Source organism: Cydia pomonella, chromosome 26 (genome assembly GCF_033807575.1).
Source record: "Cydia pomonella isolate Wapato2018A chromosome 26, ilCydPomo1, whole genome shotgun sequence".
Lineage (NCBI taxonomy): Eukaryota > Metazoa > Arthropoda > Insecta > Lepidoptera > Tortricidae > Cydia > Cydia pomonella.
This window is the reverse complement of record NC_084728.1, coordinates 6,046,892-6,066,973: the sequence shown is the minus strand read 5'-3', so window position 1 is coordinate 6,066,973 and position 20,082 is coordinate 6,046,892. Positions and strand designations below refer to the sequence as shown.

The 20,082-nt window shown below is 36.1% G+C and overlaps 2 protein-coding genes across 4 annotated transcripts in view; one reads left to right on the top strand and one right to left on the bottom strand.

The window, feature by feature from the left end:
- LOC133532204 (uncharacterized) overlaps positions 1–475 on the top strand; it is a 34,070-nt gene extending 33,595 nt beyond the window's left edge. For all 3 annotated transcript variants that reach the window (XM_061870765.1, XM_061870767.1, XM_061870768.1), the window contains one exon: positions 254–475. In XM_061870765.1, the coding sequence (XP_061726749.1) occupies positions 254–274 (21 nt within the window). In that variant the 3' untranslated portion in view covers positions 275–475. The remainder of the gene's footprint in view (positions 1–253) is intronic.
- LOC133532196 (titin homolog) lies at positions 456–14,986 on the bottom strand. The gene is made up of 7 exons (XM_061870746.1): positions 14,057–14,986; positions 10,192–10,226; positions 9,696–9,769; positions 6,053–8,196; positions 5,441–5,699; positions 4,466–4,518; positions 456–3,410 (listed from the first exon to the last, which is right to left on the bottom strand). The coding sequence occupies exons 1-7, from the start codon at positions 14,057–14,059 to the stop codon at positions 3,234–3,236; spliced, it is 2,745 nt and encodes a 914-aa protein (XP_061726730.1). The 5' UTR covers positions 14,060–14,986; the 3' UTR covers positions 456–3,233.
- Between the last annotated feature and the right edge of the window lie 5,096 nt (positions 14,987–20,082).

The window sequence follows — 20,082 nt, the reverse complement described above, 5'->3', positions numbered from 1 at the left end:
TGGCAGGGTCGCCCTGTAAGGCTGTATCTAATAAACATTTTTTTCTTCTAAAGTTACAATATAAAAAAGAGACTGATAAGGTACGCCATTTTTAAAAGATCCCATTCTCTTGGATATTTGCTAAATATTATGCGAATGGAAATGTCTTCAGGGAACCGCATATATCCACAATGTCATTAGAGTTATTGAGCTTGAATTATAAAAATCTGCAATTTTAAGATGTCTTATTAACCTTATTATGTATTGTTTGCAGGAAATACGCGTTTTGAACTAGAAAATAAAAACAAGTCGTCTATAATATGTATCGGTACAATCCGCTTTTCTATAAATTGTGATGTGAAATTACAAGGTTATCTTTAAAGTGAAAAAATAAGTAGCATTCTTGTACCTATTATAAAAATTGTGATGTGTCTTGTTTTTGCTTAAAATTTGTGCCTTGATTAAATAATACCAACTTGGTACATTAATTATTTAATTTTTTATTTTTTCTCTTCATAATATTTTACAAAGGTTGTGTACAAAATAATATTCTAAGTTATAAATTACATTGCAGCCTTATCCCTTCATCTCACGTATAAAATTTCTTATTTACAATGTTTTAATATTAAATACAAATACTTTTTCGTTCACTCTACGATCTTCTTCTGACCTTCTCCTAAAGTTACAAGTTACAAATTTACAAGTCTGACCTTCTCCTAAAGTAACAAGATACAAATTTACAAGTCTGACCTTCTCCTAAAGTAACAAGTTACACATTTACAAGTGTTAGCCGGCAACATCGAACAATGACGAAAGGAAATGACACCAGTGTTGCCAATTATCTATTTTAAAATTGTAACTTGTAGATTTTCAGTTAATATCATTCGATGCAGACATTATTGACACATTGTCATATTTTTTTTCAGTCACCGACGGTTTAAATGTGATATCTGTCATTTTAATACGCGTTACAACTTAAAAGTGTAGGATTATAGATTATAAAAATACACTAAATAGACAAATATAACAATTTACGTTTTATTTTATCCAATCTTTGTTTTTTTTTTACTGTGAGAATTTTCTCATATGAAAAACTTAGAATTGATATTGGCACTTGCCAAAAGTGACATTTATAAATTATATTTAAGTACAGTCAGCAAAATATTTCATAGCGATCATCTCATCAAGAATGATAGCGAATAAGCCTGATTGTCCGCTAATGCTACACTGTGCGGGACTAAATCTCCCCTAATCACATACAAATTGAATTACTTTGAGGATTCGGAGCAACGAACCGAAATGTTTTATTTTTGAAATTAGGGCTAGATATGAAATTATTTTTTTAAATACATACAGCTTTTAAAATAGGTCACCAATGTCACTATAACGGTAACAATGTAATAGGACCAAGTATTTAAACCACAAGAATATAAAAAATAGATTTTAGATACTTATAACTATTTAGTCATGTAAATTATAAATAAAACGACAGATATTATAAGATGAGCAAAACATTAAGGCCAGTTTTTTCAACGAATCTACACAAAAATAACTTATTTTGTTATAACCCCTCGCAGGCCTCGCTTCTCAAGTTCTCATCCACTCGATATCGGATCAGTCAAAATTTGATTCTAAATTTACAATTTCAAGGTTGTTATTTGATTAGCGAATAACAACCCATAGTAGTTAAGAGGTACATAGATACAACAAATCACACAGGGACATACAGCTAGTAGTTTGTAGGTATAGTTCGTGCCATCCATGATGACGCGCAGATTTATTAAATTTAACCTTTAATAACATGACATGACATTGATGAGTAAAGGAACGCACTTTCGCATGGAACGTCACAAATGTTTGGCCAGGCTATAAATTGAAATTTAGTAAAATACTAAGATCACAGTCGCTCATTCGATTATTCCACTTATTTGGCTAGAAGTACCTACTTATGATGATGTATATTTCACAGCACTAGCAAAATAGTCGTAACACAAGACTCCAATTTCTAAATCGAAATTTCGTTATTTGCCTCGCTATTGCTCGAACATGCAAGAGTGATATAGACAGAAAACGAAATTATGATTTTGATGGTCGTGGAACCTCTGGCCCCACAACGCATAACGGCCATTGAAAACTAGTTTGAATTTAGAATTTGTTTCTTGAGAATACGGTAAAAAAGTTTTCTAACGGCTGTTATACGCGATGATACAGACATAGGTAATATTTACATGGGATGCAAAAATTACAGACAATTAAAATTGGGTATAAAATAGCAGAAAGTAGCAGATAGAGAATAGAGAGAATTCAGAATTTTATTTGGGTCACTTTAAACCACTTTGGCAATAGTTGCTTTAGGTACTCAAAATATACAAGTCACAACAATTACCTATACAAAGTTGAAAAAACTGTTTGTAGCTTAGACATAAAAATCCCTTATTAGTTTTATCTGGTACTGGCACAACAGATTCCCGATATATTTCACACATAAAGTATACCCTTTTTAGTGGATGGACAGGGTTAAATCACCCTGTACAAGTCAAGATTAAAAAATGCTATAATTTTTTATCTATCTACTTATCCCAAGACTCCACAATCCAATGCAGGGTGTCACTTTCAAATTACGGTTAAAATCACTCTAACTCAGTGGATCCCCCTTTTTCACGAATAATACTTTGCGAATGTATATATTAATCTTGCCAGCTCACGAGCTCCGAGGATATTCTATTAATTTCTTTTTACTTTTATAAAATGCACGGAGCCATTGACATATATCTAAGAACGGGCCTCACGGGCACTAGGAATGGTGCTAGTTCAGTGTGACACCAACTAGTTGCAACCATTGGTGTGCGTGACACCGCTGTACAGTCACGTCTAAAAATATCGGTACAAAAATGTGCCAAAAATATGTATACACGACTTTATTGCCCATATATTAAGGTAGTTATACATATTATTGGCACATTTTTTGAACCGATATTTTCAGACTTGACTGTACTGGCCCCATTCTTATTCCTTAAATATACCTAAGTAAATGCAGGGAGCTCATGTTTGGACTATACTCACTTTGTGCATGACTGTGGCGCATTTCTGGCGGGCAATAATCACATTATTTATCTGACAATTGACAGCTGTCAAATAGTATGAAGATATCTCATAAGAGTTCACAAATGTCCCGTTGTTTCACACGCACTTCACGCATACTCATAGTTAATACGATATCTTACTATAATTATTGTATACACAATTTCTATAATTTAACTGTTCTTCATAAACTCGCATATAACATCTGCGTGCGTTTCACTGACTCCGATCTGCACCAGCTGTTGCTTGTTGACCAAAAACAAGGATTCCCCGTCGATCTCGTGCTCTGACAACACTGAGATTGTCTCTGCCCAGTTGTATTTTGACAGATGCGACGCGAGTTGATCGACCTGCCAAATAAATGTTGCCCTTGTGAAAAACAGTAGAAAAAAACCAATCCCCAATAAAGCACCCTCCTTCAGTGCCAAAATCCAAATCCACACTTTATCAGGCCTGATATAAGACGCGATTTGGGGCCCGAGAAAGAGTATTTTTCCGTTTCACCAAATATCAGCACATTGTTTACAATATATGTAAAGTAAAAAATGGTTCATATGCAAAAATATCAAACATTGAACATTTTTGGCAATTAGAGAGTGGTATTTTTTACTTTTCAAATATTGTTAACGACGCGATGTGCAGATATTCGGTACGGGTTCGGGACGCGATACATAAATCGGGACTGATTTCGTGCTCGATATCGGGAAGTGTGGATTTAATTGGCACTTTAGTTAGTGAGCAATTTGTACTTATAAAAACTTCACAGATTAAAAAGAAATACCAATTTGTCGCATTTGAGTGTCATGCGCACAGAAACAAGAATGATCACAAGTCGTAGATATCATTCCACAAATAAAAATAAAAATAAATAAAAGGGTTCAGGACGGATTCGTCCACGATCCTATTTGGTCCCTTTTTTAATCCGGTCACAATGCCATCTCGTCAGCTTACAATTTCTAAATCGGCACCTTCCTAATATGGAGAGTGCTAAATCGTCACCATACTTATAAAGTCAGACCAAGCTAACTCTGCAGTGATTTTGATATTAGATTGTACAAGTGTTACATTACCCGTCAGACTTCTTTGAAATTATGACTTTTAAAATAACACTTGCACAGTCTGTGCTATCAAAATCACCGCAGAGTTAGCTTGGTCTGACTCTATCTTCTACAGTAGAGTGCTGCTAGGGCGGTATAGGAATGGTGACAAGTTAGCACCGTCACGGTCCACGGTGGACCAAATAGGAATGTGGACGAAAAAGGGTGACCACAATGTCGATGAAACAGGACAGTGAACCATATGGCAATGAGGACAACTTGAAAAGGTGACGAAATATATCTGTGATTATTAAATTCGCCCTGAGCCGTGACAGTTCTTAGAAGAATGTAAAATAAAAAAGTCTTACCGTCCAAGACTTGATTGTAGCTGGTGTTAGATTCGCAAAAGGTTGATCCGAATCTGAAATGAAGAAATAGGGTTTTAACGAAATTACCTTTACAATTTCGATGAGTTTCATGTTAGGAAAAAAAGTTTTGAAAGAATGGGTAATACCTAGATAGCATCAAATTGTTGCCGATTGCCGTTTATTTAGATGACATTTGGTGAGGAGAAATTAAAATCGTAACTAGTGCATGTGCATGTTGCTCAGCATCGGCATCACCTTTACCGAAAATTCGACCTATACCGAGTTAAAGGGACTTTTTAATCATAAAAAATTACAGGTTAAAAAATACTTGTTCGACAAATGTTTATATAATATTGATGATTTTTGAAATTACAAATTCTTTCCTTTAATTTTTATTAATGTTTTATTGTGTTTGAGTTTAATTTACAATACAATACAATACAAATACTCTTTATTGCACACCTCAATAAAAACAATACAGAGAGAAAACAGCATCAGAAGTAGAGGTAAACAATAGGCGGTCTTATCGCTAAAAAGCGATCTCTTCCAGACAACTTTTAGGTAGGGGATTAATAATAATTTAATTAGTATTCTTGACTTTATTTAATCTTATACTTTGACTTTTTAAGTTTCCATATATCTATAATGACAAATTCTTTCCTTTATTTAAATTAATGTATTTTATTTTGTTTTAGTTAAATGAGCATTGTATTTATTTGTTTTATTTAATGTAATTTTTTTACTGTATGTACTGAAACACAATTGACATTGTTTATGCATAAATATCTTGAACCGTAACCAAATTAGCCATGCCGTTTTCCAGATGTACCCGTGGAATACGTGTGCACAAAAAAATGCTTCTCATTTTGATACATTGACTACTGTGATGTTTTGTGATAAGTGATTTTCATGCAATGCGAACTCTCCTAAACTGTACGGATAATTATAAAACCGGTGTAATTTTGAATCTCTTACCTTCTTCGCATTTTTCTTCACTTTCACAAGTTTTAGTATCTTCATTTTTTTCCGTTTCCTCTTTACTATTTACAGTTTCAGCCTCACTTTCTATCGCCTCATCTTCGTTCAGGTTTAAATCTGAAATGCTCAGTATTTTACTATTATCTTTTATAAGCTTCCCATCTTCTGTCCTGTGCTTATATGTTTCTTCTTTCTTTGGTTCTAATGATAGATCTGCGTTTTGGTAAATTATTTTCTCTTTCAGCGGTTTCCGGATCTGTAAAAAACAATTGCATTTTATTATATCTACATAGTGAGCGAATAATTAAAGCTCGCGGCTGTTGTATGCGATAAGCACATCCACACTTGCCGATATCGGACCCGAAGGTTTATAAATTAAATATAATTTAACAAAAAACATAATAATACAAAATGAACACTAAAATTTAAATATAAGATAAATTGACAGGAAAAAATGAGGGTTTTAGTACGAAAAAAAAAGATCAACAAAAAAAGTTTTGTAGACTTACATTTTAAAAAGTTTTCATAGGGCTTCATGTAAGAAGTACGAGCATAAATTCAAAATAAGTAGTTCTATCAAATATTAATAAGATATGCAATAACACTTACAGGGAAAGCTGTATTAGACTCTTGTATGACGTATCCATCTAAAACATGCGTTAATATGTAATGATCAGTATCTTCTTTCCGCACACTACCATTGGCTATCTGCAGCTCGCTTCCTTTAAAATCGTTTATTGAAGTAACTGTGAATTTTCTATTTACTTCTTTAACCTCTTTAGCTTCTACTTTAGCAGGTTTTGTTTCTAATTCAGATTTAGTTACTTCCGTTTTTTCTTCTTTAATATTCGGTTTCGATTTGGGAGTTTCTTCTTTTTTAACTTTACCAGGTTTTATAACTTCTTTTCGCTTTGTAATTGTTTTAGGTGTTGCTGTTTTGGGTTTTTCTTTAATTTGTTCTGGCTTTGTGATTGTTTCTATTTTCGGTGGTACTGTACTTAGTTTTGGTGTTTTAGGTTCTGGAGTTCTACTTGTGGCCATTTCTAATGATTCTGCACTTGCTCTTGATTCTATTTTTAATTTAATTTCTGGTTTACTTGGTTGTGGTGACTTGTTGGTATTTGGTTTTCGTTCATCTAATGATGCATTGAATACTAAAGGTATACAACTTTGTGCTGGTGTATTTATTACTAATGGTTCTTTAACCGATGTTGTTGGTTCTAGTTTTAATAATTCTATACTTGGTTTCGACGTGTCCATTTTTGCCAATTCAGGATTTGTATTACCTGTTTCTATTTTCATCATTTCTGTATTTGGTTTTGATGTTTCTGGTTTAACTGGTTCCGTGCTGCCCTCTGATGTTACAAACGTCATGGGTTCCATAGGTGTAATTTTTGTTGGAGAATGTAATTTTTCTATACGTATAACAACGTCCGGTTGCACCGGTTGGGGTTCAGTTCTTATTAGAGGTCTATTAAGAGCTTGAGCTGCTTGAGTAAAAACTGTGTTTCTAACTAACTTGTCGCTTTCGATTTGAACATTATTATTTTTAGTCGGTGGTATTACTTTCATATCAACAAGTTGAGACTTTTCCTTGGCGATATTGGCTTGCGTTCCGGTAGATGCTGTTTCGACATTCCTTGATACTAGCTTAAAGTCTCTAACAGGGGTGGGTATATAACTAATAGTTGTTCCATTTGCGGTTTCTAGCACGCTTACGGTCTGATTATTAGGTATTTTCCTTTTAGTTTCGTCGGGTGATTCGCTTTTTCTTTTCCTATTTACGTCGTTAAGACTTTGGTTTGGCCTAGTTATAGTCTGGGTACCGCTCGGCATGTATTGATTTTGCATTGGCGTTACACTCATTGGTTTGGGCTGGATGTGTCTGTAGTACTGATTATAATGCCTGATTGGATTTGCCACGACAGGTGGAATTGGGTTGCTTGGTATAGGAACTTTTTTGTTTAATGCGTTTGCTTGCATAACATTATTTGGTATATTGCTAGTAATATTCATCGGTCTCGGACTGTTTACTACTCTGATATCACCAACATTTTGTTGAGCTATTGGTCTAATATCAACAGTATTAGAAGCATACTTTGTCTGCATCGGAGACACAGTGACTTGTGGTTGTCTCAAATTTTGTTGTCTCATCCCTTGTAGTTCTGCGACTTTCTGCATATTCACTAAATTCTGATTCATATTACCTGTCCGATCTTGTACTTGGGTAACATTCGTCATTGTATTTTGGTTTGCCATTGGAATCGTATTCTGCATATTACTATTGTAAACCCTATCATTGCTAACTATATTACCCATATTTTGGTTTTGAGCAATATTAACACCAACATTAGCAGGTTTCTGTACATTTTGTACAACATTACCTATTGACATTACGTTCTGACTTGTATTTATTACATTTGGAGCAATATTACTAACGTTTTGGCCTACATTTATTACATTTTGACCTAGATTTACGTTTTGCCCAGTAATTTGTCCGATATTTGGCATCATTTGGACGACATTGGGCATTTGTCTAGGGTCCATCTGTATCATTTGCTGCGGGTAGTAGCCCTGCAGATTCTGCAGGTACATCTGATTTTGGTCCATGTGCTGAGGGACGGAAGACATCATGTTGCTCGGCATCTGCTGCATGTATATGACCTGGTTTTGGGGCCGGACCTGGTTCTGTATCCATGGCGGTGGGTTTTGTGGATTTATGAAGAGTGTTTGATTCGGTTGGATCTGTTCGCCTGGAATAAAAATATTGTTACATTAATATTTTGTTACATTTTATAGTATTGTTAGGGCTGTGGAAGATGCACATTGAGCCTGAGGAATCATACAATATTTTATTGTGCTATCTCTTTCCCATCACGGAACAATGGTGTTTGAGACCTGCGTCGAAGCCAACACGTAGATGCTCTTTTGACATTTTAATGAAATGTAAGGGGTACACCGAGTGGATGCTGCACTTGCCCGTGTCATGGGACGCACGCAGTGGCAGCACCCGCAAGGGTGTAAGGACTATTTGAGAGTTTATGGAATCTAAAATGAACTGAGCTATTGGGTGAAAGCGATGGACTAAATACTGAGCTATGGGATAAAAAACCGGACGCCTGCCTAATAAAATGGTATTCAATTTTATTTCCGGCAGACGGTGACTCGCCCCCACAAGGTGGGCCACCACAAAAAGTGACATCTAGGATGGCTCAAGGGCAACACCGGTGTGAGCGGCTCGGGGGTGTTGAGAGGTGTACGCCTTTCTACCCAGTGGCTGCGAGCAGCCGCTGTGCCAACTCGCGTCTTATGCAATTTTTCACATCCGACCCTGGAGCTTATATGTAGCTCTAACGACTGCACTCTGGCCGGCCGGTTGAGGCAAGCCAGAGGCAGAGAATCCTGTCCCACCCATCCTCCTTTCAGGTAACAGAACTCCCCAGGAGTACTCGGGTAAGTGTGGTCGCTACTCTCCATCAGCTCGCCACAAACTGCCCTGCTTTGACAGATTGCACTGGTAAAACCAGCGGGCGATGGGGTCGTCACATCCCTACGCCTTTATTGTACTATTATAATTGATACGATATATATATTTAAGGAATAAAGAAGATTGTTAGAACAGTTACACTGTTGTATTAGATTTAGTATCCTGTAAAAATAGTTGTAAGTGTGGTAAATAAATAAAATAAATACAATCGATACTTAAGTCGATTAATATTTAAAATGGGTTGAGTTTGTGGCCTTTTACGTTATCGTCAGAACCTTAAGCAATATAAGAGTGTATAAAAAAATACAATATATAATCCGTTTAAGTTGATTCTACATAGACTTTCACGTGACAAAGTCTGGAATGCCGATTATAACATCATATTTTAGAAATTTGACATCATTTTGATATTGCCACACTCTATCACTGCAGTCTGTGCAGATATGGAAGGTAGAGGCAAGGAATAAAATCTCCATAAGCAGAACTGTTGCAAGTGTCCAGCTGTCAGCTATAAATAATAGTTCCAAATCTCTCCAGAGTAGCGCTAGAGTAGCTAAGAACCTAGGCGGTATTGACGAAGAGAAGTGCGCTGTCTATGATTAGATATTTTTCTCAAGTATTCTAGATATTGTAGCGCCACTTATTTATGGTTTTTTGTCGGACACTTTTTGATATATGGAGATTCTATTCCTATATGCTCAGAATTAACTTTGACGTGGTCTATCAATTAATATATTTTAACAGTAACTCGTAAAATGATATTACCTGGTTGTACTAGGATCTGCGTTTCGTAGACAAGTCGGACGGGGCACAGCATCACCTGCTGCTGTTGTGGTTGGCTGGAACGACGTAGGCTCATGTTTAGTACAACGGTCAGGTTACCTTCCTTAGGTCATGTCATCCACGATGACGCGCAGATTTATCTAATCTAACCTTTGATAACATGACATTACGAGTCAAGGCAGTTATGAATATGAATAATTATACCAATAAAGGGTCAAGTCTGAATAAGAATTATATTATAATGTACGCTCGTCGGTTTAGGGTGCCCTTGACCTGGCCTTTCTTCAGGATTTCCCCGATTTGATCAGAGAAAGACCGACGAGCGTGTATGAGGAATGTCATGAAAGTGAAGGAAGCGAAAGAGGTATGTCAAGATCGTGGCAAGTGGAAATCCGTGGTCTCTGCCTACCCCTTCGGGAAATAGGCGTGATTATATGTATGTATGCTATATGAATAATAATTATTTTATTCAACTCACCCCATTTGGTCCGGCTGACACATTTGTTGCTGCATCTGAAAAACGGAAGTTTATTTTAAATCACGTATTTATAACTAGTTTCTGCCCGCAACTTCGCCTGCGTGGAATTGTAAAATGATCATGATTAATAAAAACTATCCTATGTGGTGATTTTCTCATTCCGCTGGCTATACCTATTCGCAAATTCCCAGGAGATTCCGCTTTGGTTGTAGATGGACCTTGGCATGATTTACAGTCACCAAAAACGAGATGCTAATAAAGTGGAATTTCCTGGGAATTTGCGAATAAGTATAGCCAGGGGAATGAGATTTTTGTAGAATGACCCATGTTTCTCGGGCCCCAAATTATCCATATTAAATTTCATCTAGATCGGTTCGGCGGTTTAAACGTGAAGAAGTAATAGACATTCAGACAGACAGACAGTTACTTTTACATTAATAATGTTAATAGGGGCTCTGCCCGCGTGGGATTTGGTCTTTGATTTTTTTCCTCCCTCAGGTGGATTTCCGAATGTAGGTATATATCTTTTTAAACAAGCAAATTTTCTTTAGGATTTAAACTTTCTAAATTGCAATTTATCATAACAAGTTATTTGTATATTCAAAATAATCAGTACACGTTCATATTATAAAAATTAAGTCATGTAAAGATCGTATTTAACAGATCGTATTTGTACACTTTTGATATTAAACTACAAGAAATGTTTTAATTTAAATAACAATAGCTTAAATTATATGAATATTATGTACTCATTACTATTATGTACACAAGGAGGACTCAGATCCAATTGTTGTCAATTTGTATAAAGTTTAACGTAATAAACTTTTTTTCATTTTCATTTTTCAACACTTCGCTCGATTAGTTAAAATACTTAAAATGTTCAAGATAAGATTCCACGCGGACGAGATCGCGGGCAACAGCTTGTCATTCATACAATACAAGATATTTAATAAAGAAACCTACAAATACCAACCTAAACTTAACTATCAAGCAAGAATACGCCAATACGTACTAAGAATCGCCAAGTCACCCTGCAATCCTGGGGGCCTACCGCGAAAACCGAAATTCGCAAATTGTGGGGATCTTTCTCTTTTAATCTCACGAAGACGTAATTAGAGTGAGAGAAAAATGCTCGCAATTGACGAACTTCGATTTTCGCGGTTATAGCCCTGATAATGGTCCAAAAATCCTGACATGCCAGTAGAAATATTGACATATGGCAACCCTATTTAGAAGTGCTTTTGGCGCTATCACATATCTAGAATCGTCATTCTAGATCTGAGGGCGCCATGGACACTACCTACTTTATTACAAATCACGACGCCTAAGTAGTTCTGGCCGTTAAGAGTTCAAATTTCAAGAAGTTACAGTCAAGTGCAAAAATATGTATCGAAATAATCGTCTCATAAATATGGGACTTCGCTCTTATTACACTGGAATAAGATGCTATGGGACATATTTTTGAGTAAGATGTGTACACCCATATTTTTACACTTGACTGTATGACATGCCACTAAATTCAAGTAGCAAACTCGCACTAAACATTAATTCAAGTGTAAACAGCGCCTATAAACATACATTAACCTATGCGTTGCCCCATCCAGTAAAAATATCACTACGTTTACTAACGTTTTTTTTATTCGCAAAAGCACGTGTAGTTTGTATTCAATAACAATACAGTCAGCAAACGTCGTAAACTGACAGCACGACTTAATTCGCAACCAAAAAAATATTCGATTCCTTTGTTCGAACTTTGCAAAACAACTACCTGCTCCCTCCAACTTACCCTTCATAAATCTAGGATTTATAATAAAAAACAAAAAAACCTCCAAATCTTGGACCCTATTTCTAAAGACACAGAGTCCAAAATCAAATGCCAGTTTTGAAGGAATTCTAATCGAAATTGATTTGACGAATAAAAGTGAGCTCTATGTATATAATGATTGGGTTGGTTTTGGATTGGAACGAGTTTTAATAATAAGTTCGGATGAAAGCAGGGACGTCGGACATTTTTAGTTTTTTTTTTTGCGTGCGTAGGTACGAGACAGTTATCGATCTCGATTTGTCGATGATTGTGCGATATTTTCGACCGCGCTTGGTGAAGTAAAAGTAAGTAAAACTCGGAAGATCAAATGCTTTTATACATATATAGTATGTGTATACCTACTGTTGACATGAAATTGATTGCGTTAAGTATGATTATGAAGATAAATTATTAAGGAGTTATACTTCAGTTACTTCATTATAGGTAAATTACGAAACAAAGTTTATAACATCTTATTAAAAATAATTTAATGCGTCTTACACTTTCTGAGTTTCGATTCATATAGTTATATACATATAAAACAGGGTCAAATTTTAACCACCAGTATAGTATACTCTGCGTTATCTATGTAGGGACCTTATATGTCATAACTAAACAACTTTTGTTAAGGGACCAATGCCGAAATTACAAAAAAAAATGTCTGTTTCATACATTCCGACTGTGGTGTGATGCCGCTGATTTCTATGGAACAGACAATTTTTTTCGTTATTTCAGTACTGGTACCATAATGTTCAGTATGAAATCATCGCATTCGCATTTATTCAGTATGACCTTTAAAGTCACTACGCAGAGTATGGCTGGTTTAAATTTCACCCGTATGCCGTATAATGTATGTCACTTTCCTAACTGAGCCTTTATTATAATGAAACGTCACAACTGAAAATCAGCGTGGCCGTTTGGGTTGCATAGCGTACTAAATATATAATTCACACACATAGAAAATCTACACGCTCCCTTATTGGCAGTGAAAAACAAGACTTGACAGGTAATTTAAACACAGAATAGTACAAACGCAGACACATTTATAGTGGTTTTAGTGCTTACACATTGGACATGAATTCTTTGTAGTAAATTTTGGCAATATGTACTATAAGATGAACCGGGAGAAATATCAACAAGTCCACATACCCACTGGTACTTAACTGTTGTAATAAAAAATATGTTGACCAAAAATTACAGTTGGAAAAAAAAATCACCTAACTGAGAACTACTAACGTTAATAAAATGTTATTGAACAGAGAATTACTTGAAAAATATGATACTTCACTTTGTACATATATAGATAAATAATATACTTATAGGTAATTGCACGGAATACTCAAGTAAACAAATAATATACCCAAGTCCATCAAATAAAATTATTATAGGAAGTAATTTAATAAAATATTAAACTATAATATGTATAACAAAAGCAGACGGGGAATAAAATGTAAAACTTAAAGAAGTAAAAACTATAAACTTCGTGAAATTGATAATAAATTTAGCAAAAGAGCTAGCATGAAATAATATTAAACCGTCAATACAATCATGAAATCATCGATATCGATATTTGAGTATCGTACCCATCCTAAACCCATCACTGATCTAATATAGAACACCCTGGGGGCAAGAGTTCCTATAAATATTGCACAAGTACAACAGAGATACACAGATAACGCTCTTTGAGGGAGTAACAGGGACAGAAGCTGACGTCCAATCAAAAGAAGTCTCTATTGACAAATGATAATCCGACGATATCATAGATATAGTCACATATATATGCATAACTTAAGAAAACATTACTGTCCACGCAGGAAGTTGACTAAAGTTCAATAAACATATTAATTAATGACTAAACTCATTAGTCATAATTGATATTAGAGTACAGAATGTCAAACGGGAATTCCTTTCCTAAAATAACACTACACTAGTCGAGATATCACAAACATTTTAGTCGTACACTGCTCATTGTTGGGGTTAGTATCGATTTTACACTCATATTACACTATAAACCACCGTTCCACTTCGATATTTCACAAAATAATCGCAACACACGCTTACCATTGATGTTTGGCAGCTATGGGCACATCCACAACACACTTATCTTAAAGAAATCGTGTTTAAATGAAATTAAAACTACATGAACGTTCTGTCCGACATGTTGTCTCACAAAATAGCTGCACGAATAACATAAAGCGCCTATCAAGCCGCTCCGACACCCCGTACCACTAAACTCACAGGAAACCCAAACAATACGATGATTTGACCGCACCGTCTAAGAAAAACACGACAGTTTTATCGATTTTTCGATGACGCGCGCGTTTTTAGTACAGGCCACCCTAACCAATGGCGACGTTCTGAATTCAAAGGCATCGTATTGGACGGAACTAGTTTCGAAATTTAAACACGTTCTATGACCCCAAATATCCGTCAGCGCTTGAGTACGCGAGGGAATGTTATCTTTATCTCACTTCAGTTAACGGGAAAAAAAGGCACGCATGAAAGAGATAGTTGCAATATGTGTGGTCTGACGCGTAAAGATTCTACTTTTGTTTAAGAAATACGAAAGATTATATACTTTTTTGCGAGCCCATAGAGTCGATATTGGTGTTAGTTTTGCGAGATCAATTATTCTACTATGACGTCAACAGTATGGCTGATGGCGTATAAATTACTTGGTTTGATAGGCCTTTTTGCGTGCAATAAAAACGTACTTTTATTTTATTTTATTTGTGGGTTGAAGGGGACATGGGCTATGGCACACCCTGGCTGCCATAATAGATACGAAGTATACAACTAACATGCTAAAAATAGATGGTTATAAGACTTGAAGTAAACGTATTTTAGTCCCACGCTAAATTACAGTTTTTGGAGAAATTCATGAACAAATTAGATATTGAAGATCTTCGGTCATATGAAAATTAAATGATTACTACAGAAATTATAACCTGTATTAAGGAGCCTTTTTTTAAAGCTTTTTTCAAACGATGCAATTTCGTCAGCGAGCATGCGAATGATTTAGATCAATTTGGTGATAGCATTGAATTTTATTTCAATTCTAATTCTTAACAGATATTTTGGTTTGCCTTGTCTAGTACCTATATTACATACCTACATAGATAAGTAACTAAAATATGTGATCATCTGATTATTAATAGATACCTATTACTGGTTTATTAGCTACCCGATTGCGATGTGTTTGAGTTTTGCGCAGAAATCGGAGAGACTTCAAACTTTATTTTTGACACTCTGATAAGTACATGTTGCGTCTTTGATGTAAGATACTGTATGAAAATAAGAACCAAAATCAGAAAAAAAAAATGAAATTTAACATTATTTAAAGAATTGCTTAAGAATGTCTAAAGTAGGCAATGTCCACTATTCCTAGGTACATTTTATTACTTTTATTGAAAAACACAAGTGTTAATTGAAATGGAAGGGTTATCGATAGGGATTTACCTATGTATTCTGTTCGTTAAAGTCCCTAGAAATTTTTATGTTCAATTGATTAGTTGTGGACCTATCAGTGTGTACCTACATAAATATCGATAAAAGTATCGATTCATACAAACAGCACTAGTAAATTTTTGTAGACTAGGTACAGTCAAAAGATTTAATTTGTGACCCATTTCGTACCTTATCAGTGACAAACAACATGACAGTCTTTGATGCAAAAATGACGTAATTTAACATACAGCGAAATATAATATTATAACTTTCGCACCTAATTTTTAACAGACAAAATTTTTTAATATATCTGAAACAGCCAGCAACAGTGACGGGGCAAGAACAATTTTTTTTTAATACTACGTCGGTGGCAAACAAGCATACGGCCCGCCTGATGGTAAGCAGTCTCCGTAGCCTATGTACGCCTGCGACTCCAGAGGAGTTACTTGCGCGTTGCCGACGCTAACCCCCCCCCCCCCCCCTCGTTGAGCTCTGGCAACCTTACTCACCGGCAGGAACACAACACTATGAGTAGGGTCTAGTGTTATTTGGCTGCTGTTTTCTGTATGGTGGAGGTACTTCCCCAGTTGGCCTCCGCTCTAGATCTAAAATTGTATGTGGGCAAGATACATTTAACGAGGCCCTCCGGTGGCGCAAGAAATAACGAACATTTTTACGTTGTGGCCTCCCGGACTACGTATAGGCACTTATTAGAGGCGCGAGGCCCCTCGGACCGCGAGGCCGTAGGCGGTGGCCCACGTCGCCCACGCCTAACGCCGCCTCTGGCCAGCAAAATACCAAATCCCTAAGAAATTGTGACGTTTGTCGCTGCAACGTCCGTGCAAACAATAATTGAATGTATAAAAAACCGGGCAAGTGCGAGACGGACTCGCCCACCGAGGGTTCCGTACTTATTGGTATTTGTTGTTATAGTGGCAACAGAAACACATCATCTGTGAAAGTTCAACTGTACAGCGGAGCCTTAGTAATAGGATTCCGTTTTACCCTTTGGGTAGGGTATCGTACCCTAAAATATACAAATTTTGCTCTTTTAAATACGAAGGTAAAGGTAATAATTAGTCTCCAAATGTACCTACCTATTTACGTTAATTTAGTTCGCTTCTAACTTAGCAGGGTATTCATTATTTTGTAGCGTACCATCTACCCGCTATTTTCTTAATGTTTCTATTGGATTGAATTGATGAAAAAAAAACGACTTAAAATGCATGTTTAGGTAAAGGTTTGTACATATAAATAAACACAATTAATTATATTACATAAATAACATTAGATTAAATTTAGAATTAAAACACTAACATGCCTCAAAAGGCCACTGTCCCATCTAAACATCTAAACATATACAGCGTGTTGGGCTTTCCAAGGAGCCGATTTTTGAATTTCGAGTCAATTTCGTCACTCGAAAATCTGCGGATAACGGTGAAATGCTATTTTTGAAATACGAGGGCCTTACCGGCACTAAGAATGGTGCTATAGTTCAGTGGTGTCACTCTCGAATTCGAACAAACAAAGTTGCGGCCAACCGCGCGCGTGATGTGAACTCATCAACCAATCGCGTTGCGGCGTTAGACTGCACGATTGGGTTGAATTCGTGTGCGTGACACCGCTGTACTGGCCCCATTCTTATTGCCCGTAAGGCCAGTCTTTAGAAAATCTGTGGATAACGGTGAAATGCTATTTTTGAAATACGAGGGCCTTACCGGCACTAAGAATAGTGCTATAGCTCAGTGGTGTCACTCTCGAATTCGAACAAAGTTGCGGCCAACCGCGCGCGTGATGTGAACTCATCAACCAATCGCGTTGCGGCGTTAGACTCCACGATTGGGTTGAATTCGTGTGCGTGACACCGCTGTACTGGCCCCATTCTTATTGCCCGTAAGGCCAGTCTTTAGAAAATCTGTGGATAACGGTGAAATGCTATTTTTGAAATACGAGCGATAGACTGGGAATCTCGTGCTATTGACCACTCGTTATCAATTCTTTTAGTAGAATTTAAATGCCAGCATTAAAGGGGGAACACGAAATCGAGCGATCTAAATTCAAAAATCTGCCCCCCAGGGCTATAGGGAGCGTGCATGAACTGTAGGAGGCAGCACAGGAGCCGTCAGATTTTTGGCGCGAGGCGTAAATGTGATGTTTATTGTTCCGATGTAGCCCACAAGATGGCAGAACCTACTATGCCACAAGATGGCAGACCCTCCAACGTGCACGGTCCCCATAAACGATTCTTGTATGAATAGGATTTTTTATTATTAAGATTTTACTAACAATGAGTAATTAATTTAAAAAAAAATCGGTTGGCAACGCATTGTGTAATGCGTACATAATATTGCACTTTGTGACAGTTGTGACATCGTTTCAATATTGTTTTTGATGGCCGAAGACCGTTTGGACGCCCTAGGCACCGCGGGAGAAACGAAGTGCAAAAAGATCTTTACTCGGCGTCGTCGACAGAACAGAGAAACATGGCGGTCTTTGGTGTCGGAGGCCAAGATCCACTCCGGCAGTAAGTGGGCGTTTTCACAAAAAGTTGTTGGGCCGAAAAAGTCATGTCCCATGACTTTGTTAGCCATTTTCATGAATTTTACCTAAATTTATGTTGAAGGATGAAGACTATATTAACAAACAACTTATAGACTGTTTACTAGCCCTTAAAAAATGTAGTTTGCTCTGTACAATTTTAAATTAAACCAAATAAAGTAAAAAGAGTGGTCTAATTTTGACGTGTCCCATACCAACCATGCCAAGATCGGAGTAAGAAAAATAATACAATTTCAAGACTATTTGAAAGTAACGGGTATTTTACTTATAAAGAATAACCCAAACTACAATTTTAAACCTTAAAATGCAGCAGTGTGGTTCAAATTTAATTAAAAACAACAGATTTTGTCTTGTCCTGCGAAATAGCGTTTAGCGGAATTCCCATACTACGCCACCGCATTTTTATTACCTTGGCAACAATAAAGCAAAGCAATACGAAGTTATTTTCGATTATAGCAACATTTCAAGCCTGTATCAGCCGCCAGTTTGTTGAAAATGACAGCAGTTCGTACGCAATATGTGAAAAGAGCGGTCGCGTGGCTCTTAGTCAAAAAAAGGAGTTCCACCTAAGCAACTGATTTTGATATGTTAAGATAATTCTTTACTTAAAACTTTTTAGCGTGTTATTAACCGTTTTAATCAAGATTCAGAATAAAGAGTGATATTCATTGTAAATCTGATACTTTATTTGCAATTATATTTTAATGTCGCGAAGTCGTGGATACGTTACCTCCATTACGCCACTAAAGCGTGAATGGAACTAAAAAGTGACGTAATAGAACTCTAAGGCTCGTTTCATAAAGAAGCTACTGCTGGGTACCTACATGACACTGTACGTTATTTAAATCAGAATGTGACAGTACAATAAACTGGTTTGAAAATCTACAATAGTAATACATATAAATAGTTCATTCAATTGCAAATGCAATATTATATATATATTTTTTTATTTATCTAAATTCTCGTTTTTAAAGGTCGTCGTTAATAATAGTACATTGTGAAACATGCGGCGTAAGTTAAATATTGCAAACTAGAGAATAGTTAAAAGGCGACGGCTTGCCGGAGCGATTTAAAGACTTGAGTTTGCGATATTTTTACGCCCCGAGTTACACACAATGTTTTTCATCGTCAGCCTGTTTGCTTGCTAATCTGCCAGTCTTGGTTTGATTACGTATTTATTTGCGATGGCTTCTAAACTGCTAAACTAATACCACCTGTGAGAGACACGCTTATTAATTATTTTTACAGTACATATGGGGCTACTTTATAGCACTAGTGCGAGAAGTAGCATATTACGTTACTGTGTCGAACATTTAAAGGGCCATATGTACTGTAAAACGTTGTACGATACATGTGCGAATAGGTAATTCGCAACTCGTGTCGATTTAAAACACTCCCTTCGGTCGTGTTTTAATTTATCGCCACTCGTTTCGAATTTCCTATTTTTCGCACTTGTATCGTAATGTACTATAATGGTTCTTGTGCACGAAACAATGGGCTGCATCGATCTCTGGGAGTATTTCTTTTTAATAGATCGCGAAAAAACAGGCAAATTTGTTAAGTTTTGGCTAATGCCGCTCTATAATTCTTGAGACTTATCAAAATAACTATTTTAACTTTTATATGGCTTTATATTGTACCTATAGTGTAAGCCAAGATAAAAAAGGAAAGACCATCTTTGGATATTTTCTATTTAGAAAATTTTCAGGAATCGCCTTTCGACGTCTGCCAGATACTCTATACTTATAGTAAAAAATTAACAAAAATAAATGGTATCCCTTCTCCTGTTTACACACTAAAGTGATTAAAAAAGTTTTATAGTTTATATATTATATATCATGACTGTTATGATCTCAATGATCTGCCTCTGTAGTATTAACTAGAAATAAAGTGCAAAAAGCCTAGCAATGTGAATATTACCTTATAGTTCCTAAACGCCATTTTGTGTTCCAGTCTAGGCCACTGGTCAATTGTGTCCTTTTATGGCTGTGATTTATTTTCTAAGATATTGTACAATATATTTACGATATTGAAATGATAACTTGTTAAAAGACATTGTACTTAATTAGCTATCAAAGATG